This window comes from Glossina fuscipes, unplaced genomic scaffold (genome assembly GCF_014805625.2).
Source record: "Glossina fuscipes isolate IAEA_lab_2018 unplaced genomic scaffold, Yale_Gfus_2 42, whole genome shotgun sequence".
NCBI lineage: Eukaryota > Metazoa > Arthropoda > Insecta > Diptera > Glossinidae > Glossina > Glossina fuscipes.
In genome coordinates, this window is record NW_023998426.1 from 308107 (window position 1) to 331254 (window position 23148).

At 33.1% G+C, this 23148-nt stretch overlaps 2 protein-coding genes across 5 annotated transcripts in view; both read right to left on the bottom strand.

Annotated features, from left to right (window-relative positions):
• Positions 1 to 3217, bottom strand: part of LOC119636888 (tumor protein D54) — a 17648-nt gene extending 14431 nt beyond the window's left edge. The window contains exon 1 of one of the 2 annotated variants that reach the window (XM_038032590.1): positions 3184 to 3217. In XM_038032590.1, coding sequence (XP_037888518.1) covers positions 3184 to 3193 — 10 coding nt within the window. In that variant the 5' untranslated portion in view covers positions 3194 to 3217. The remainder of the gene's footprint in view (positions 1 to 3183) is intronic. The other variant, XM_038032589.1, reaches the window with a different exon arrangement.
• A 5827-nt stretch (positions 3218 to 9044) lies between these two features.
• On the bottom strand, positions 9045 to 20961 carry LOC119636887 (vigilin). 3 transcript variants are annotated; one of them, XM_038032581.1, is made up of 6 exons: positions 20836 to 20961; positions 19275 to 19356; positions 13994 to 14086; positions 13664 to 13926; positions 10408 to 13596; positions 9045 to 9681 (listed from the first exon to the last, which is right to left on the bottom strand). In XM_038032581.1, the coding sequence occupies exons 3-6, from the start codon at positions 14022 to 14024 to the stop codon at positions 9271 to 9273; spliced, it is 3894 nt and encodes a 1297-aa protein (XP_037888509.1). In that variant the 5' UTR covers positions 14025 to 14086; positions 19275 to 19356; positions 20836 to 20961; the 3' UTR covers positions 9045 to 9270. The 3 variants fall into 3 exon arrangements, with proteins under 3 accessions (XP_037888509.1, XP_037888511.1, XP_037888510.1); XM_038032583.1 differs by having other exon boundaries at positions 20920 to 20938; XM_038032582.1 differs by lacking the exon at positions 20836 to 20961 and adding an exon at positions 19765 to 19840.
• Positions 20962 to 23148: the final 2187 nt, after the last annotated feature.

The window sequence follows — 23148 nt, forward strand, 5'->3', positions numbered from 1 at the left end:
ATATATATATATATATATATAAAAAAAAAAAAAAAAAAAAAAAAAACTGATTAAATATTTAATTAAGCTATAACAAGACAAGTAAGAATGCTATAGTCGGGCAAGGCCATAATACATCACTTCGCTTAATTAATAATACACCAAAAATTACTCAAAATTTTTTTGTACATAGATAATTTTCACGAAGCCCCTCATATTAGTGATCTAAATTAAGGAAGTTTAACTTACTTGCCAGTAGCTTCCGTTATAATAAACCAAAAATTAGTCTTTGCTGCTCCTACAAGTGGTAATGGTCTAAAAAATAGATCTATGTGATACAAATTCCCTATGGTTGATTTATTAAGGCCAAACTGCCATCATAAAATACTAATAAAATATACCTTTTGGCTTGTAAAGTGTTATTTTTTATTAGAAAGCTTGTATGCCCTCCTGCCCGAACTCCAAAAAATAGAGGTACGTGGTTCAAGCTCGTTGGAGCTAATTTTAATATCAGATCATTATTATAAACGAATTTTCATCGAGAAATATTTAAAATTAGACCTTTTACAAGCTGAACACAAAATAGAAGACAGACAGAGAAGCTTACAGGGATTCAGGAAGTGTTTCTGAATAGATCCATATAAACTTGATATACCCTTGTACCTCAAGCAATGCAGGGTACAAAATAGAAAGGAATCGAAAGTACAACAAACAAACAAATAAAATAAAGAAAAAGAAAAATGGGTAGAAACCAATAGCTCTCCAAAATTATTACCAAACAAATTTTTATATATGTAGTTGTAAAAAATTATAGATATATACCCTACGTCACTTGACTCAGTACAATTATTGTTATAACGACTTTTCAAAATGGGATCTTATGTAGGACGTGGTCGAAAAAGTGATCCGATACGAACGATTTTCAATAGCCTCTATCCTTTGGTCAAAACCGGTCGCTATACCAAATTTCATCAAAATATCTCAAAAATTGCAATCCAGAGGTTGAATACGAAAAAACAAAACGGATAGATGGACGGACCAGCTTCAGAATCATTTTCCGTATAATGGAAGGTGGATCTATCTACTTCTGGAAATTGCGTAGATTTACACAAATTTAGTGCTGTGGGGTATAAGTGATTAATCATACAAATGTAAGCAATCTTTTCTTAAGTTCTCAGCTCATTCTTTAACTTTCCGAGTGCAACCAACATGACTAATATACCCTACATCACTTCACTCAATATAACTATTCTTATGATTTTTTCAAATAGAATGTTATTATCTCAAAAATTGCCACCTACAGGTTAAACACAGGAACACATGGACAGACGTCAAACGGACAGCCGGACGGACAAGCGTAGGTTGATTTAGAAAATGATTCTATATCGATCGGTACAATAAAAGGTGGGTCTATCTCAAATCGTTCCGGATATTACAACCGTCCAACGTCCGCCAAACCACAAGTGACGATAACCAGAATACATTAGAACACGAATGAAATATGATGTTCAGACTATTCTTGGGGAAATATTGAGATTTCTTTCGTAACACTGTTATATAAGCACCAAAGAAAAACTTCGCAAAGCATATTTAATGAAAGCCGTCTTGTGCATGTCCATAACTTGCGCTATTGTAGCAATCCTCAGAAGCTAAAAATTGCGATAATTTTGCAAGATACCATTGTTTTAAACTGGGAATATAGGAATGATCACATGTATTGCAAAAACTTAAAAATTCATAAAGTTTCACTAAACTTTCAGAAATGTTGCAAAGTTCATAGTAAAGAGTGACTTGAAAATTGCAAGGTATATATTTTTTAAGCCCATTTTATCAGATCGATCACTAACAAAGGATTATGTACTGACCTGTAACGTGTGATTAGACCTCCAAACCCACAATATAAATTTTTGCTTTAAGTTTTTTCTATGACCGATAATACGTTTCCACCTGTAGGCGATTCATTCCGATTATGATTGGCTTAGTATGCAGACCTAAGATCTCACACCAAATATGCTACTAAAGAATCTGTAACAAAAATTCGATGGCACTGAAAGAATGATTTTACCGGCATGTCTTAGCTTGTTTAAGAGCCTCTATGTTCCTCTAAGTTTCCCTCGAGTATGCTAACAAAGAATCTATAAAAAAAAATCGGAAGAATTGGTTCTTGAAGCAAATGATAATTTGGCCGGCACTCGTTTTATGCGGCCTTATACTGTTGTAAATTTTTTCTTCTCGTAAAAGTGCTTCCTTTTAAGTGGACATTAGAGCTTTTTAATTATTTGTAAAGTACATGGTACAAAAGAGGACACGCTACACGCACGTTTTTAACATTAACGTAGAACGAGAAAACAAATCACAATATTTTATTTGGACAATAGGTAAGGCCCGCCAAGTCTACTGAATTATAACTGAAATGAGAAATATATATTTTTTGCAAATATATTTTTGTTTAAAGAATACCTTAACTAGCTTGTCGTTCCATTAAAGATACTGCTAATATAAGGTTTTTTAAAAATTATCAGAAATTGAAGCTCATCGAAAAAAAGTTTCGAAGATATGGGAGAAAAAAACAAAAAAAAAAAAAAAAAAAAAAAATACAAAAATAACTAGCATACGATAATAAGCGAATACTTCGCAAAAGGCGCCTCTTGGACTTTCAGCCACAATGTGTATGAACAGATGAACGAGAAAAAGAATAAAACAAAAAAAAAAAAAAAACAAGAAAAAAATAACAGAAAACCAAAAACAAAAAAAAACAAAAAGAAACATTTTTTATACAATGCCACGACGTCAAAAAATACATGTAATTATGCAGTTTCAACAAAAAGTCAATATTAATTTAATTTTGTTCCCTAGACGTTAACAAATTCATATAAAATCAAAACAAGATAAGAAACCAATGAAACAAATAATTATCTTTGTTTCTGCATAAAGTTCTTTTTCATGCAAAAAACACTCTTTTTTTTATTTTTTTTTTGTTGTTTTGCAATATGAGTCACATGTGGGGGGTCAGGTCATTGATTTCCATTAGATTTAACAACTGTAGAGGATTGTCCCGATTTAAATCAATTAATATAATTTATTAATAGATAAGGAAAGAATAATTACACAAATGTAAGAATAAGATACACAAGCACACATACAATCACCAAATCATTTTGCTTAAGACAAAAATTTCAATTGAAAAATTTTCGCAACACTTACGATCCTCCATATTTGTTGTTGTAATATTATTTATTTTCTGTTTTTTTTGTTTTTGTTTTTGTCGCTTTACTTTAATATTTTCAAAAATTCACTTAAAAGTTAGAAAATGTTGTATAAAATTTATGTAAAGTGTAATCGTTTTGAAAATTAATTTCCCTTCAAATGTTGCAACAAATAAATAAATTCTCTCTCTGCATGCGGCTAAAGAAAACTTCTGTTTAGTAATAGACTTCGAAGGAGGCTTATATTGAAAGGCGTTTATTTGACAAACAAGACATGAAGTGGCCATATGTTTAAAATATGAATGTTTATAATATTCATACAGTGAATGGTGTGAACCGTTTGATTTTCACTGCATTTTTGCAAAGTTATAGTAGTCGTTTATTTTTATGAAAAAAATGACAAATTACTCGTCGAGATTCCACAGAACGGACTATTCAAATCTATATCAACAACTGGCAGAGACAATCTGGCAATTGTATCTTGGGCAATATGAATATGAAGAAGAAAGTCAAAATAAACGTTGTCTTGAGCAGTGTTTACGAAATGCAGTATATTTGTAAAACAAAATTATAAATTGGATATGTGTGTGTAAATATGTTCAAAAGGGGAAAAAATCGTAGCTATAAAGCTAACAACAAAGCCTTGTAAGCATTGTATTATTATTATTATTATTATTATTATTATAAATTTAGCCAGAGAATAAATTCTAGGATTAAAACCTTAAAACACTAGCTTCGAAGGCTATCGGCTTTTTTTTTATTAAAAACTCTACCGCACTTGAGATTTGAACCCACAACCATTGAGTGACTAGTCGAGATTCTTTGCCATCCGCCACTCAGGCGGATGTAAGCATTGTAAAAATGACATTTTGACTGTTTGTTTTCCTTGTAAGACCGTCTTTCCGATTAGTTGAATTTTTGTTTTCATTGGTAGGGCGATTCTTTGTTTGGATGAATTTTTTTTTTATATTGTGAAGAGGACATTCTGATTGGTTGAATCTTTGTTTGCATTGCAACGAGGCTTTTCTGATTGGTTGAATTTTCATTTACATTGCGGACAAGACATTCTGATCGGTTGAATCCTTGTTTGCAGTGCAAAGAGGCTTTTCTGATTGGTTGGATTTTTGTTTATAATCTGAAGAGGACATTTTGACTCGTTAAATTTTTGTTTATATTGTGAAGAAGACATTCTGATTGGATGAATTTTTGTGAAGATTGATTTTGTTGTTGCATTTTGCGATTTTTTATATTTTATTTTATTTTTATTTACTAAACATCGTTAGCTGATCTATACAGTCTATATACATAGATGAAAACATCATTCTATGCATGTAAATTCAAAAGAGAAAGCAAAAGAAAATTAAAAAAAGTGAAAATATAATTAGCGAATGTACAACTAAACTGACAGACAATGTCTTCTTCTTTTTTTTTAGGTGGATTCGATGACTAGTTTAGCAGCTTTAATAAAGTTAAAAGTTTTATTGGTATTAAGTTGTAAGGATATTTTCAAGATGTCCATAGGCTTAGATGTTCCGGAAACTAATCTTTGAGTATTAGAGAGATTTTGGCATTCCCAAATTATATGTTTAATCGTCAGATGTTGACCATAATCGCTTATCGCGGAGGGGGAGAATTCTTAAGGGCCCATTGATACATGAATGCTACGATCCAAGTGGCCTTCTTGCAAATACTTTGATCTCGATTTGGCCGACTTTGATTGGAAAGAGGTTGAACGAGGTTAGGATCAACATGCGATGTTTGTATGTAGATGAACTGTCGATTTTCTCTTTCATTCTTTTCCTAAAATGCTTTTGAGGTTTAAATGTTCATTATGTCGACCATAATTGAATTGAGTGCGGTAGATGCGGTTTTGGCCGCTAGTTCTACTCGCTCATATTCCAAGGAACCGATATGAGATTGAACCCAAAAAATTTTAATTTTGCTTTCGTGCGCGATAATAACGTTTCTTATTTTGTTAAGACTGCTCCAGCTGAAATTTAATGTGTTACAGATATAGGACGCAAACCATTTGAGATAACGGTAGGTGTTTTAAATATATAGCGTTATCGGATAGGGAAGAAGAGATAAAACTATGTCTATTTTCTAAAGTGATAAGGACATATGAAAATCCAATACAAATCGAATGTGCAAAGATAATAATTCGGATGAAAAGGAATTACGCGTAGCTAATAGAACACATCGTCCTCTACTAAGTTGTGTATCTTGTCTATATGCTGTATAGTTCGTACAAAAGATTTCGGAAGTTAATATGTTGGTCTTTAGCCACGGTTCCATAATACAAAATAGATCATAATTTACGGCTGTTACCATCTGCATGTTGAGGTCTCTAGAATTTGGTAAAAAAAAAAACGAAACCAAGAATTCCTATTTTTTGTGTCGGTATATGTGGTAGAAGGAATAACAACAATAGTTGAATTGCGCTGTCTGTCTCTCACTAGCGCACCTCGACGTCAGAAGTCCTTAGATAGTAGGACCGTTATGAAATATTAGGATTTTTGCCTTATATGTATTGTATATGCCGTCAATGTGCTACGATTCGCGGTTGAGCTAAATCACTATTGGCATGAACAGCCCCAAGTTCTGTTGAAAGATTTTCTCTTCCCTGCGTTACAGGAATCGGACGATCAACAGGCATATCGGCTAATGAGTGGCTTTGATTTTGATTATTTACCGTTGGTACATTCGCCGAACCAGTCGAAAAAGGAGCGATACTTGCGGTTTTTCAGAAAATCCAGCTGCACTGGGTGGACCACATTCTGGCACTCATTTAAATTGACTGATAAGCAATCTCAGCGATCGCAGATGGTTATGGCGTTTATTTATCGGAGCATCCGTCTGAGCGGCCGAGTAGGCAAACGATCTCGACTATGGTCGTGGTTTCAAAGCTCATTCGCGGTAAACTTTTCAATAATACCGATAGCCTTAGATGTCTTAGTCTTAAAAATGCTAAGATCTTACTTTGACTTTCATTTTGTTTCAAAATAGACCTCATAGTCTTGGTGGTATTATAAATCTATTTTAATCTTAATTCATCATAACTAAATAAATAATAACAATTCCATATGAGTGGCCTAACTCTTCGTCTATTTAATGGGTTCAATCTTTTCCTCACTTGACAAATCCTCATGTTAGTTTTCAATCGCAGCTTTGCTTCTGTTCCAATGCAAGTTCCATTTCCAATTCCAAAAATTGATATTCGTTTCCCATATTTTCGTCTACCCATGCATTCGAGGTAGATGCATCAATTAATTACATCATTTCTTCCTGAAGTAGCTTTTCCATATCTTGATGATTGATTGCAAATCCTTCGCAACGTTTACTATTAATGCAACTGAGTGTGAAATATCATTTCTTGCTTGAGCCATTTGAGGCAAAAGCGATTGCCAACATGTATTAAGTGTTGATGGTTTAATTTTTCGGCCCAAGCTAACGGCGCTGCTTACAAATATAGGCGTGTGTATTACACATTTGAAAGGAAGGCTCCTTGGTTCGAAGGCTGTATTAATGCCCTACAGTTAAAAGGGAGATGCATTTGGGTTATTTAGTTCCTTATTGTTGCAATCACCATTGTAAAGCGCCAATCGGACCAATCAAAAAATATTGTGATCGCATTCTATTCCACTGCAAGAATGAAACAGTCCTTAACTTCCAGTCATCCATTAATTCTCCCCATTACATGAGGAATTGAAGAATGATTTATTAGCTGATTTTAAATTAAGTTGATCGAATTTAATTGAAGGGAAACAACGTTATCGGAGGGTTAGCTGTATTATTATAATATTTTTTAAACCAATGGAAAAAATTCTTAGATAAAAACCAAAAAAATTTAACCCTAGCATTATAGGCTATCGGTTCTATTTTGGAAAAAAAAAATTAGATGTAGAGTCCAGAAGGTTTAATAAAGAATTATATTGAATGTACAGTGCGTTCTGTAGCCGCTTCGCTGATGGATACCCTGCCCCGTTCCGAATACAAATCTTTTCCATAAAAAAGCAAAAGTTTAGACAGTCACAAAGCAGATGCTTCTATGACAGATCGGAGAAGAAGACTTCTTCAAGATCGAATTATCGTGTAGTAACTGTTTGGGCCAAAGCAAATTTTCGCAAATTTTTCTTGATCCTGATTTTGTCAATAGCCATTGAATGGAATGGCGGAACACTAGTTAAGAGTTAACAAGCAAGTAGTAGCAGACCAAATCTTTTACAAATAACAACAATAACATTTCTTTTTTCAATTTTTTTAAGAACTTTTTTTATTTTCATTATTGATTTTTCGTTTAAAGTTTAACTTATTTACTTAGCTTTTAAAAAAATAGTAAAAATTTATTGTTTTCTCTTTTGTTGTTGTTGTTTTTTTTTTACCATTTAAACGTTTTCGTTCATTTTTTTAAGTTGTATTTTTTTTAAATTTTAATTTTATTTAGAAAAAAAAAAAGAAAAAATAAAAACAATAAGAAATCATAATAAAAAGGAAAATTTCTCTTCTTTTTTTTTTCATAATTATACAAATACGGTTTATATTCAATTATGATTGATTCATAATAAAGGGTAAAAATTGCTTTTTTTTCGAAGACGAAATTATTTTTCAACATTGTATTTATTGTTTTTTTTTTTTTTTTTTAAAGGATAGACGATGGAAAGTCGCCGTAAGAACACAAGAGAAAATTGCACATATTTGAAATGAAATAAACTGATTATAAAAATTAAAAACAAACTTTTAAGTGTCACATAAAACGTTTGTTGTGATTAAAGGAGGGAGAAAAAAAAAAAAGAAAAAGTAAAAAAGAAATTTGACTTGTTTTAAATGTTTTGCTTATAATTTTAGTTTAATTTTCTCACAATTTTAACAAATTTTTAACACTTTAATGACTTCTGCTCTCACAAAACTAAAAAAAAAAAAGAAAAAAAAAAAAATTTTTCCTGTAACTTTTTTTTTTTTTTAAAAAAAAAAAAAAAATATACAATATTTTTTTAATAATTTTCAAAAAGAAATATATAGGTATAATATATATATGTTAAAAATAATGCTTTTTACTTTATGCTTAAATTGGACATTTGACATACTTTAGGCTATTTTTTCGTTTAATTATGTTTCATTTCCATTTTTTTTTTTTTTTTTTTTTTTTAATAAACTCATATTTTTATAATCTTTATTACACATAGAATGTGTAATAATGATATTTGCATATTTGCATGAATGCATGCACGCATGCATGCATGTGTAGGCATTTATATATATATTTATTTATATATATATTTATTTATATATATATTCATTTATATATATATAAATATATATGGTGTGTATGTATGTATGTGTCTGTGTATGTTTGTATGTATGTGTGTGTCAGTGTAAACTTGGCATCTCGTTTCTTACTTTTTTTTTCATATTTTCTAAATTTTATTATTTTAGTTTCTTTTTTTATTGTTTTGCTTTATCATTTTTCACTTAATATATAACTATTGTATTTGTTGTTGTTTTGTTATTATATATATATACGCGTAATGCATATAAATATATATGTATTTGTATATATATATTTATATATATATATATATATATGTTTCGTTAAGGAAGCGCACGAAACAAGTGTCAAGTACATGAAATCAATTCGAAGTGATATATAGACGATGATCTTGCGAAAAAAAAGAAATTCAGAGGGAGAGAGAGAGAGGGACGAGATAAGGGAAATCAAATCATATTGAAATGATTAAAAAAAAAATATTTTTTTTTTTTTTGTTTTTGTTTCTGCGTAAAATGTCTTTTTTTCTCTTGTGTGGGTTTCAGTTGCTTTCACTTTTGTTTAGGCATTTTTTGTTGCTATTGTTTTTTTTTTTGTTTTTTTTCATTCTAAATAATAAATGTGTTTACTAATAACTATAATATTTACTGACAACCTTTACTTCAGTTTGACACCTACTTCGCGTACATCTTTTTTCTTGATGCTTTCCCGAATTCTGCTATTGTTGCTGTTGTTATTTTCTTTCTTTTTTTTTTTTTTTTTTTTTAAGCTTTAGCTATAGAGTTAATTATAGAAAAGGAGAAAGAGTGCCGCAGATTCGGCTTAGTTTTTGGGTCCCCAAGCTGAAGTAATGGGAGTGGCTGCTTGCACGCCGCCACCGGCAGCAAATTCGGGAAAATCTTCCTGTGACTGAGTATTTGGAGCAGACGTTTTGCCCTTTTTCTTTTCCCACGGTGCATCCTTAAGGACAAAGCCATTTTCGCTGCTTCCGCTTCCCCCACTTCCTCCACCACCACCACCACCACCACCACCACCCCTTGCATTGGGCAAGAAAGCGCCTACTGTCGGTTGCTGAGGGGAAGCCGGCACCGTATCTAAGTAGTCACGTATATAATCTTCAGCCATATTTAGAATAGCTTCCTTGGCATTTTCAACATCATCCTCTTTGCCAATAATTGTTACCATATCTGGATTAATTTTCGCCTCTTCCAATGAGGGAAATTTGATATCGACCTTTCAAAGAAGAAGAATTTGTTTTAATTAAAATTTTATCTATATTACAGCAGAAGTGTTTTAACGCAAACTTTGAAAGAAATTAAAATCAATAATAAAGACAAACTGTCTAACAAAAAAAAATAATAATAATAATAATAATAGAGTTGTGTGAATTGGATGGAATTAAGCCAACAAGCGATAAAAATATTCGAAATATTTGGAAATTTCTCAGAAGTTATCATCGAAATAGTAGTAATGTTCTTTCTCTCCTCTACTTTTATCATCATGTGTACCGTGTATCGTTCTGTATACTAATTAGATTTATATATATACATAAATCTATACGCTACAATCGCTATAAATCGCTGCGGCCCGACAAATAGCGTCAACAAGTTAGGTCAATGCGATTTATAATCCTTTTAAGAATCTTAAGTCTTCAACTCTGATTTTAAATGATTTGCAGCTAGCAAGGCACACCAGTCAAACTAATAATAAAAAAAAAAAAGAGGAGTTTGCTGGAAAATTGATGCCTGGCACGAAAATAATGCAGGGGAAACTGCAAGTGATTTCAAGTAAAAAAGATGGCAGGACGTATAGTGTATAAGCAAGAAAGTTTTCTTTGTTTGCCCGAGATGCCTAGAAAGACCTCTTAACCGGCCTAAATGTATAAGGCCAAAAATTCATAGATCTAGAACTAGGATCGTTAACGTTTTTAAAAAAAAGTTCGTTTTCTTTCTCACTTACTTTATAATCCTCGATCAATCTACGTATAGTACGACCACGTGCCCCAATTAAGTGCGCATGAGCACGTGAGTCCACCTCAATTACTTCACGATACATATCCTGTAATTCACCAATAATTTCCATGATGGCATCTCGCGCAGCCTCAGCGTTGCTTTGATAACCGGTAATTGTGATAATACGTTGATTTTCATCATCACGTTTTGGCAGCGAAATCATAACGTCATGATCGGCACGCAGCTTATTGATAACAGCGCCCCGTCGACCAATTAATTTTGAGTGATATTCAGGATCTACTTCGATTTGCAACATAAATGAGCGTGCTTCACGGTCCGCCCGATCCGCTTCGTATTCCTCGATCTTTATCTCTAGAGCTTTCTTTGCTTCGGCTACATGAGCCGCGGTTCCGGTCACCTTAATAATGTCAGATTTTGTTTCGCTAGGTGGTAGTTCGATGTGCACATCGTAGGTTGACATAAATAGACGGACGTTGGCACCTTTTGGTCCGATAATCGTACGATGCAGATCGTAAGGAACATTGACCTCTTCGGTGATCGGCACGAGATCGATAAGAGCCTGCTTAGCAGCGTTGCATTTTTCAATACGTCCGGTTATACGTATGATGTCGCATTGACGAACAGGCTCATCAATAACACCACTAGTGCCATTCGTAAAACCTTCAACGGGCTCTGTCGCATCGCGATCAGGAAACTTTATCTGAACATCGTGTTCCGTAGTAACTTGTTGCACTTTAGAGCCACGACTGCCCATAATTATACGATGAAGACGTTGTGGAATGACGACTTCAATGGTGACGTAGGCTTCTAAATCAGCTACGATTTCGACAATGCGTTGCTTGGCGGCTTCAATGCAATCCTTGGCCCCCTTTAATGTTACTTTATCCGAATCAACGCCTGGTCGTGGAAAGGATATCATTACGCCACCACATTCTTCCGAAATACGATGTAAAATTTCGCCCCGTTTCGTTACAAAGTGCTTATGATGTTTAGGATCCACAGAAATTTCACCTTCCGTGACCAAATCAATATCCTTAATAATCGCCTCCAGTTGTTCCTTGGCCTGCTTCACGCTATTCTCCTTGCCAATGATAGTTATAACTTCTTTATCGGCGTCTTCATTGCTAGGGAAGATAATGCGAGCGCCTGTAGCATCCCGGATCTTGCGTATGGAAGCCCCGTTCTTTCCAATTAGGAATTTATGATGTTGATGTTTGGCTCTAACTTCCGCTGTAAATGAAGCCTGCTGCCGTTCGTTTGCAAGTTCTAAAAGTTGACCTTTGGCCTTTTGAACATCATCTTTTGGCCCGCGAATGGTAACCTTATCGGCTTTTGATTCGCTTGAAGGAAATTTAATGGATACCCCGCCACACTCCTCCATTATGGAAGAAATTAATTTACCGCCGCTGCCAATAATTGAATTATAGTATTTGGGCGATATGTGCACTTCCTCAGTCACGATGTCCGCCAGTTCGTTCTGAATCTTTTGTATGCGATCACGTGCATCGAGAACATTTTCTTTTTTGCCTGTAATAACAATAACTTCGTTGGTGTCACCTTCGGCTGGAAGATCGATCTTAGTCTGGGTTTCATCCCGTATTTTCTTAATGTTGGCACCGCCTTTGCCAATAACGAACTTATGAAATTGTTTAAAAATGGGAACTTCGACAATGTGTGACGATTCCTGTATTTCTTTGACTAATTTCATAAGATCTTTATGGCATCGATCCACATCTTCTTTGGGCCCACGCAACTTCACGATGTCGGTATTCTCTTGAGGAGTCGGTATGGCAATAGTAACCTGACGGTAACGATCTTTAATTTCCCGTATTTTCTCACCTTTTGCTCCAATAATTTGGCGATGCAAACGACGATCGATGATAACATCCTTCGACTTTTCATTTTCCAGTTTATCGATTTTTTCTTGAAGTTCAAGCTGCGCCTTTTTAACACCCTCTTTTGGGCCTTCTATGCGTATATTGTTCTGGCCATCGCGTTCTTCAATGTTTATATTAACATTAAGTTCTTCCTTGAGACGATTTACATTGGAGCCAGCCTTTCCGATAATGTGTTTGTAAAAAGCCGGATTAACAGTCATTACCACAAAGATATAATTGTCTTGGTAATTACGAACAATATCGCTTAAGTAAGCGGCTGCCTTATCCACATTCTCTGGATCACCTTCCAATTTGATTTTGTCCTCCAAACAATTGACATTGACATTTGGGCAGTCCTCCTCCAGCTGCTTCATGTTGGCCCCCTTTCGACCAATGACATACTTGTGAATCCAGTGAGGTGCATCGATCTCAATAGATTTTACTGAATTTGCCTTTTGATAAACAACCGTTAAAGCGTTACCTAAGGCTACTTGAGGACCTCGCAAGGTAATTGTTTCTAAGGGTGAATCTAGTGGCGGCATCTCTACTGAGACTCCAGTGAGTTGAAGAATTTCAGCAATAGTTGATCCTTTTGGTCCGATCACATAACGATGTTGAGCTTTAGCGACTTCAACGCTAACCGTAGAGCATTTCTTTTCCATTTCCTTATAAATGCTCTCCACCTTGTTTTTCGCTGCAGCTACCGCATCCTTTTCACCCATTATAACAATTTCATCCTTTTGCACTGATTGTGGAGGAACATTGACTTTTGCACCTGTCTCTTCCATAATCTTATTCACATTTTCATTGCAGGGACCGACAATGAAAGGATGATATATCTTGGGCACTGATATACGATCCGAAAATTTTTTAGATTGCTCAGCCGACAAAGCACGAATTTCCTGTTCGGCTTTTTCTATGCCCTCCTTAGTGCCCGAAATGACTATAGCATCACTATCTTCACTCTGATTGGGTATAGTGATGCGGGTAGCTGTTAAACGTTCCAATTCACGTAAACGAATACCACCTTTACCCAAGATAACACGATGATGCTCCTTCGGCACGGTCACCGATTTGCTAGCTTGCGCGGAAAAGTGCATTAAGATTTTGCGACGAGCATCGAGAAGCTCCTTTTCCTTACCCTTAATTAAAAATGTTAACGATTGATTTTTACCGCCAACAATTTCAATTTGAGCACCGGTCTCCTTAGAAATTGATTGACAGATGCGTTTTGATTCGCCTTCACCAAATCTTTCCGAATCTGTTGATTTACGTTCCTCACCGGGGACATGTAAAACCTGAAATTGTTTTGTATTAAATGGAAATAATACTAAAAAAAACAAGAAGAAAGCACAAAAAGCTTACTTGAGTCTTTTGAGAGCTGGTAACTCGAACACATGCTGGTGCAGTAGAACTGCTTAACGGTGTAGTATTATTGGCTGGCAAAGCCGGAAACAAATCATCGTAACTAAATGCTGGGGTGGCATTGCTAGAAGCACCACCGCTTGTACTGCTTGTCGGCGTAGTAATCGAAGTGGGCGAAGACGGTTGCTGTTGCTCGATCGCACCTGATATTGTCTCTTGGTATTGATTGGAGATAGTATCGCCTGTTTGCTCAACATTCATTGCTTGAATTATATAAAGGATAAATAATTTAGTTTCTTCTTCAAAAAGATAAGCTTACAAAATATCTACCGTTAGTTTCTTCCATCACTGCTGCTTGCATTACTTAATAAAAAAAAATTTTTAGAGAAGAGTCCTTATTCGTTCCAAGTCGTTACAGTACCACTGCAAATAAAAATTTATAAAAAAATTATCGAATTAATAAATTTATTAAAGAATATAATAATTTCAAGCAAAAATTCAATTCTTGACTTATGTATGTTTATTATAAAAGATAAGGAAAGGGAAGCGTGTGTTGGAAACAGAATGGAAAAAAAGTGTATTCATAGTCATTTGGACTTATATTCTTTCCTGAAAGATAACGCACTGACATTCATTGCCCATTTAACGCTTATCTTGGTTATAAGAAATTTTAGAAATATATATACATATGCACATTTATATATATATATATATATATACGTATTTACATGTACGCATATGTTAAAGGTTTTTGTATTTTATTTAAACCACAAATGATAACAAATTGGAAACGTAAGCACAACGAGTTGAAAACAAAAAAAATTCTAAGACATGAAATGAAACAAAACTGTGTTATTTAAGACTTACGGCGAAAGAAGAACATTTTTATTTTTATTTTATAATAAGAGTTTATTTTATTAATAGTCATAAAATTACACCAATAACAATGACGGTAAATTACAGTAAAATTATTATACCTATACGAATATAGAGACTATTTCGACATAATTACTTCGCAAGTACGGAAACAAGGACACATACAATAATAACGATTACCTAGATTATACAATGAGAAAATTAAAATATAATATAACTAAATTGTTTTTATAAACTACTCGACAGCTTAATATCGAGTGCTAATGTATTCCTTTATATCCAGTATAATAATAGTCGCATACAATCACATTGATATTAAGTAGTTACGGCGTGAAAGGATTAAATTTATCCCAAACAATTTTCTTGGTTTCCAAGTATGGATGAGTTTGTGAATGAAAACTGAATCTCTAATAATCTGATACTAATGAGAAAAATAAATAAATAAATTTGTACTCCAGGTATGGCGATTAGCTAATGAATGAAAGTGATGAGAGAACTGAGAGATCGTATTTCCATTAGCTGAAAACTTATTTACTGACAACGATCCAAGTTATCATATGCGCTGACTTCATACGAGTGGCATCCACTAACATTTTGACCCGTTCCTAGTGTTATTCGAAAATCTTTTTTCTTGATTGTCGTTAAGTGAAGAAAATCACTTTAAAAAATAATGCGAATGACTTCGCTGAGATATCAGAATACTCATAGTGTTAATTAATTTCAGTTTAACACGTTGACGCTCACTTTTAAATCAGTGAGTGTGCTTGTAAAAACACACTCCCCTTTTCTTTTCTTCTCTTCTATAATAGTAGTATAGTAGTGTAGTAAGAACATAGGACGACTGTGTATGCACCTACAACCGTACGCAATGAGCGTCTATTTACGTTAACGGGTTAATTTGAGTTGGAACATACAACGGCAAGAGTTGCAGTTTCCAAGAAATAGAAGAATCATAGCATTACGATGATGATCGGCATCTGCATGAGACTTGCTCGAAACCAAGAGTGAAGAAGGCACTAGCAACAAGGTCGTTTCTGCTCCTTTAGTACTTAGATAGAGAAAAGTGAATGATCTTATAAAAGCATTACCTGTTTTATAACATAAACTATGAGTAGTACGGAAAGCAAAGCGATACCCAGCTCTGAATGGTATATAGAAAGTGATTTCAAATATTGCATTCTATTATTGCGGACTACATTGTATTGATTAATCTAGAGAAGGAGCTAGCATCCTCAAAGTGATTTCAAGTGCTGAATTCTATTAGTGCGAAACGCATTATATTGAGATTAATGTTATAGAACTTGTTATCAGTATGCAATTCAAAGCGCGTTCTACTTATACGCATAATATCAATAGCTAATGCGGACAACCAATAATTGAAATGGCTAATTTTAAATTTCTTAAATGTCATTATTTACATAATATAACGTTAGCGTTAAGCGTTTTAGTGATGATTTTCAAAGCAATTTTCTTTTTAATACCACCACAGGCATAAAAGTTTTGATCGACCATTTATTATGCCTTTAATGTAATATAATTACATTTATATTTTTTTGATTTAAGTTTATTCAATCAATAATTAAGATTAAAGTTAAAGACAACAAAGTCTCTTTCGTCACAAATGATTGGAAAAAGTAACTAACTAACGTTGTAGAAATCATTTATCTAAGGAATATTGTGATATATATTTAGTTTAAAATGGACGCGTTCGAGAAAAGAAAGGAGCATAATTCAATGCCTCAATGCATCGCTTTAAAAGATCAATGATGAGGAGACGAGCGCTAACGGTTCCCTTAATGATGGCTTGCCATCAATGGTGTTCGCAACTTAATTTTGGCATGGGCGATTTTCTACAGCATTAGTTCCCTTTGTGCTTTTGCAACTCCTTTACCTTCTTTGAAATAAAGAAGTAAAAATATGCCTGATAGGCTCACTTTGACCTTGCATTCGAAAAATTACGTCTCACTACTATAACATAACCGATCATTTTGAAAGTTTTTTTTTTTTTTTTTTTGCAAAATAAACACAAGCCTGCTCTATATATCTTTAACCTTAATTATCTCTCTAACTGAAAAGTTATTTTAATCTGCTGTCAGAGAGAATCGCAAAAAATTTATAGATTACCTAATACTATCGCGAGAACAATCGCTTTACGAGACTTTTGCGATCAAAATGTAGGCAGCATGGTCTACGCAGACCATGAATTAATAAGCAACGTTAAAATAAAATATATAAAGAAGAAATCATGATGAACTTTGTTGGCTTAGGGAGCAAGTCTTTCTTTCTTTTTTTCAATTCGTCATTGGAGTGAAAAAAAATTCATTGGCGTTACGAAAATTTAAAAAAAAAAAAAAAAAAAAAAAAAAAACTATAATTTTGATCTCTAATCTGTAATTTACAACTTTTTCTCGTGTTTATTTTCAGCTTCTATTAGCATTCAGTTTGCGGATGTTATTATACATTCGCAAACCAGTCTTTTACTTTATTATTTTTTTTTAACATTTACACATATCGGCAAAAAAAAGGGTGTACTCAGTTTGTCATTCTATTCGCTATATAAAAAAGCATGTATTGACGATTACATAAATTATCAATTTTAATGTCAACGTAAGTCAAGTCAAGTCAACTCGATATAATGAATGGGTAGTTTTCAGGGTAAAAAAAGGATCGATTTTCATCTAATTCAACTAATAATTAGCGTCTTTTACGCATTTAAGGTCTGCAGAGCACACCCTGAAAGTTTAATTTACACTTAAATTGCTATTGTTTTGAAAGACATAGAAGCAGAGAGGGGGAGAGAGTGAGAGGCGGGGAGGGCAAAAGAGGAAAGGGTATCCAAAAATCGTCTTTTTGCGAATAGTTTTCTTTGCGCTTCACTTTTGCCTAGCGTGAAAAGCTGAAGCGAACTAAAACACGTTACTCACATAGCACGAAGAAACAAAAACAAAAAAAAAATGTTCAATATCTCAATTTGAGCGTTATATAGACCTACATTTTAAAATCACCTCAATCTCATATATTGTATCCGTGCTCAGACAGAGGCACACGAAAACATACGCAAACACATACACACACACACACACACAAAATGTACCTAATGAATTTACGTTATTACATTCACTTGTAATCGCTGTCATTGCTGCTCCTCTCTGCATTTATATGAATTTATCGTTCGTGCGTGTGATTAAACTTGCATGGATATCATAATATCATTATTTGGTATTTTGGATTGTTGTTGTGCTTTTCATGATTATTTATTTATTTTACTTATTTTCCTACGATCAACAACTTGTTGTCATGGTTTCTCTCTTCTCTTTGCACTTCCAGTAAATATTTTTGTGCATGCTTTTATAAAGCTCTCGGCAATCGAGTAAGAAAAAGTGAGTCAAATGCAAAAAAAAAACATTCTTCTTCTATATATATATACATTTTTATAACAAACCGGATAAATATAGCCAGTGGCTTGGAATGTGTCTAATGTTATGCAGCAACAGCTCATATAGAAAAAAAAAAAAGAAAAGGAAAATAGAATGAGTAGAAATATAAGGCGCTTTCATGAAATATGAGAGCCACTTACGCTTTGCAAGAGCGCATGAATAACTGACAAAGATTTCATGAAAATAAATTTCACTTTATAAAGCATATGCAAACACACATATATATATATATATATATATGTATATACATAACACCAGAGTGATTGGATAGCTATTTTTATCGAGTAGCAAAATTTCATGAATTATGGAACGGATTTTTGGTTGAACGTCACAATGATGTGCCGAATATGATTGAAACAATTCGCGACCACTCTCAAAGCTTGAACTTTAACGATATGCCAGGAGTATGTTATATGCGCAACATTTTATGTTTATATTAAATTTTTTGACGATATGATAGAAAGTAGAAAATTGTATCCTTATCGCAAACGCCTGCTTTAGATGCTTTATTTAGATAACTGCCCACGGTGCTCAATGGTGCACGCGAGCGAGAAAACCCATACACAGCGACCATTGCCTAATTCTGCATAATGATATTACACTTTAAAACTTCATTCAGTCAAATCATGAAATTTTGAAAGTTTGAAATGAAATTTCTATAACGGGTATAGTGAGGTTCTTTTGAGTGCTTTCGGGCATGGAAATAAACAAAGAAAAATATAAGAAAGGAATTGTCATAATTCAATGAAGATGCCTTTGAAGACCATAAATTTATCCCTACGTCTCGTTTGCCACGTGAGTGCCCGCCTTGAGCACGGGGAAATTTTGTTAAGCTTTCCGTTATATGGAAAATTGTTGGTTTTTACATAAGCAACGTAGATCAAAGTTAACAACTTAATGCTTGAAGAACAATTAAAGGGTCCGCTTTTTGAAGCGGAAACTTTGTTCGAAAACACTAAAACAAGCAGGTTAAGCAACTTTCCCTTTTTCCTCTAGCTTTCATTTTCAAACATCTATCTATCGGCAAGATGCTTCAAGAGATGATTTGCCATACATTCATAGGAGAGTTCGTAAACCAATCCGCTACTAATTCAATCGTTAAAATCCATGTAAACCTGATAGCACATAACCGCTCTGACTATAGGGCAATTGAAGTTTGACCCAAACCTGCATTATGTGCTCAGCACACACATATGCAAACTATAAGAGATCAATTTTTATATAGCAGATTCAATTACATATAGGAATTATTAAAAAATTTTTGCATGTAAAGGAAAACAAGAGGTTAATAAACTTACTGTACTGTAAAATCCAAAAAAATCCGGCCTATTTATATGCTACCGTAGTAAAATCCAGTTTGATAACTTGGCGAGTCTGCTTCTGTAACAAAAAAAAATGTTATATATATATATATACGTAAACATACGCACACAAATACACATAAATGTCAGCTAATATATTCACATCATAATATAGAAATACTTAATTAGTATTTTAAGTAGAACGGCATTTTGTTATATTGTATGCATAATATAGTATTCATGATGTGTGTTGGCAAAGAAATGTTCATAATAAAAATGATAAGAATTTGTACAAATAAAACAAGAAAAAAAAAAAAAATTACACATATACATATATATATACTTTTCAAATCTATTTAACACAAATGTTATCTGGTCATAATTAACTAACTAACTTATACTCAAGTAGAGCTCTAAATTTATTAAACATTCAAACCATTTTTTTTTTTGTGTGATGATTGCACAGTGAACTGTTATGGATTTATACCTGCTACTTCTTCTCTTCGGTTATATACCCTTCCCATGCAATATTTCTTGATTTGATTTGAAAGCATATATAAGAGGCCAGCGCAAAACAATCAACCCATTCCATTCACAATTGTTCATTCACACATGCATATAAGAACACATACATACACTCGTTAATCATTTTACTACTATATTCTAGTCTTGGTCTTGGGCTCATAGACAGTTCGCAAAATTTAAAGTTTAAAGTGTATGCGAAAAAATAAAAAAACAAAATCTAACAGAACACAAACACCCAAGGCAAAAAATATATTAAATTATTAAGAAGGAGGAGCTGAAGACAAAACGAAAATCGACAATCCTTCTTTTTTTTTGCCTTTTTTTTAAATTTTTTAAACGATCACGACCCTTAACAATATGTTAACATATTGTTCACCTTAATAATGTAACAATCACCATTTTTCGCATTCTACACACTTTCCACGCACACACTTGTGATAATTTCATGCCAAATACTCGTGGCAAAAGAAATATTAAAAATTTTTTAAATGAAATTTAAGGTTTAGTAAAGACAAAAAAAAGAAAAAAAAGAGAAAAAAAAGCAAACTAGGAAAAACGTGTTTCTACACATTCACAACGTAATTGGACTTTCACAGAAACGTTCGTAACTGCTAATGTGTGTGCTAACGCAGAACTTCGGCAGCGATGCCTTTGTTAACATTGGGATAGATCTTTTGAAACAAACATTAGCACAAACTTTTATCATTGAAATCACAACATTTCGCTAATGAATCCAATTAATATCTAAAATTATGTTTCATTGTCCACACAAAGTTCAAATTATTTAAATCAAAATTTCTATTTTTTTTTTTTTTTTTTACGTCGCTGCTTGTTTCGCTGCTCTGTTGCGCTGTCTACGCTGCCACGAAGGCGGCCTCATTTTTTCCTAATTCTTCCTAATGCAACAAATTCCTGCGAAAATTTTCACTAATTTTCAAAAACTTCTGTGCTATCAGCACATAATGTTCTTAAAGTTTCAATTTATGAATTTATTTCTGCAGACTTTTTATTATAAAATTGTACAAATTCTTACAAGATGTGTCTCTTTTTCTTTCTTTTTTTCTTTCTCCTCTTTTTTCTTTTTGCAATAACAAATGCCGCACACAACTGATTTTACCGAGTATTAAGTATTAAATGCTCTTAATGTCACGTCAACAAAGTTTGACATTTGTATATAACTGAAAACGTGGCCATTTTGCGCTCATTTGTTACAAAACGAGTTGCCAAAGTTCTAAACTAGTGATTACAAATAAGCGGATTTTTTACTATTCCTTCATTTATTTATATATATTTTATAATTAAGACCAAGAAAAAAAAAACAAAACATTTTGAACATTGTTGTGTATTTCTTTTTTAGAAGGTAACAAAGTGGAGATATGCTCTGGTTATCATGGCACTTGTACAGCCCGATTTTGGAGTCAGATTAACCGTTTTAAGCGGGGGACTCGTATATACAATAGATTCAACTCTTCAGCTGACCTGATTTGTTTGCCGTAAGAAATCTTATTTAGCTCACCTTTTCTTTAGTTTCCAAAAATTTTCGTTTTCCTCTTCATATCAGACCAAGAGCTCGCTGGCAATTAGCAAGAAACTGTACTTTTATTTATTAATTCACTAGGAAATATAAATCTACCAGGTCAGAATACACGTATTGCACGATTATACTCCTCAGTTCCTGCCATTCAATTCCCACATATATAAATATTAAGTAGACCGGAATTTCTTGTCTTGTGAATTTTTCTTTATATAAATTTAGACTGTGGCCGGAATTGAAAAAAAATGCAAAGAATGAAAGAGATGGTAATCTGATGGTGCAATGACGGCACTATGTGGTAATACATTCCAGTCAAGTTCTAATAAATTATTGGCGGATGAGGAAAGAAGTATGAGAGCCTGTACTGTAGTGGTGAGAAATAATATATATTTGGTTGATCAATCCTGGAATCCCATAATACACAATTTCTTCATAATTCCATCATACTGACTTCTTTTCGTGGATATCCGGTTTTGATGTTGCTTGAGATGGCTCATCATCTTTTGACCATAATCTATTACGTTGTACATTTTTATATACGATCTATCATATATCATGACCAGGTTATACATGATCGTTCGTTTTCGTAGCATATTGCAGATATTAACGCGTTTTGTTAAATGAACTTTAGTTGATCGTTATCAATGGTACTTGGCCTTTCGGTGAAAATTTCCAAAAAAAAATTTTGAAATTAATTCTGGCAAATGCGTCCTGCTACAATGTTAATTCCCTATGTACTTCTGCAGCTCTTTTACTTTTTTTTTAAATAAAAAGATAAAATATTTTGCTGTTTCACGTCTTACTTACTTCTCACTACTATACCACAACTGATCGCTTTGAAATGTTTTTACAAAATAAACAAAAGCTTGCTATATGTAGGTATATATATCTTTAACCCTAACTAACTGAAAAAAGTAATTTAACCTGGTGTCTTAAAAGCCAAAAAATTTCCGTACTACCTAATACCTACATAAGAAATTAATAAATGGTTAAAACACAAGTTCCGGAAACAGAATTGGCTCCCCATCCATAATAAATGTGAAAAAAAATGTGAATGGGTTGCAAAATACAAAAGTACCAGTAACAGCTAAAGCAAATATTGAAGGGGCTGACCTAATGAGGCGTTATTCCTATTTTCGGGTTGAGACTTCAACTTTTCGGACTTTTTACAAAACTTTATGGGAATTGACAAATCATATGGTTTTACGTTAATGCATACGAATTAAACAAATGATTTAATGGTCGTGAAATTAATTTTTTCTTTTTTTCTAGTTGAAGTTTATTGTGTTCGGCAATGACATCATAAAAACTCATTTGCTTTATAAATTTGTCGCTTGTTCTTTAGTTTGACGTTGCTTTCTTTATTGCTGGTTCTAAAACCATACGTTTTTGTTTACATTTTCCTATCAAACAATATGGTAGCGCGATTGCCCATTGTGTTTACCGCTTGGGAGTTTTTAACGCGAAAAGGAAAATGACTGCCCATTGTGTCAGCCCCGTAAGGAACGGTCGGGTTAAAAACTCTTTAATAGTAAACACACTGAATAGGCGCGTTCCTGTACTATTTTATACGAAAATGTAAACAAAAACACAAGGTTTTCAAATTATAAAAAAAAGAAAAAATTATAAATGTAAAAATTAAACACAAATTAGCTCTTCTAAAAACATATTTTTTTTGCATTATGGAAGTTACTAAATTAGAAGAAAATTTAATTGTCAAACAGTTCCAATATGTGCAACTTTTGAAAGACAATGAAAACCTTGAAAACTTAAAAGTAGACTTTTTGAAGCTTCAAGAAGATGAACAAAAGT

Coding starts and splice junctions, on each gene's coding strand:
- LOC119636887 (XM_038032581.1), bottom strand. CDS start 14,024: ATGCAAGCAGCAGTGATGGAAGAAACTAACG. Junction 13,927..13,993: donor AGTGATGGAAGAAACTAACG/GTAGATATTTTG, acceptor ATATAATTCAAG/CAATGAATGTTGAGCAAACA. Junction 9,682..10,407: donor GATTGATCGAGGATTATAAA/GTAAGTGAGAAA, acceptor CTTCTTTGAAAG/GTCGATATCAAATTTCCCTC.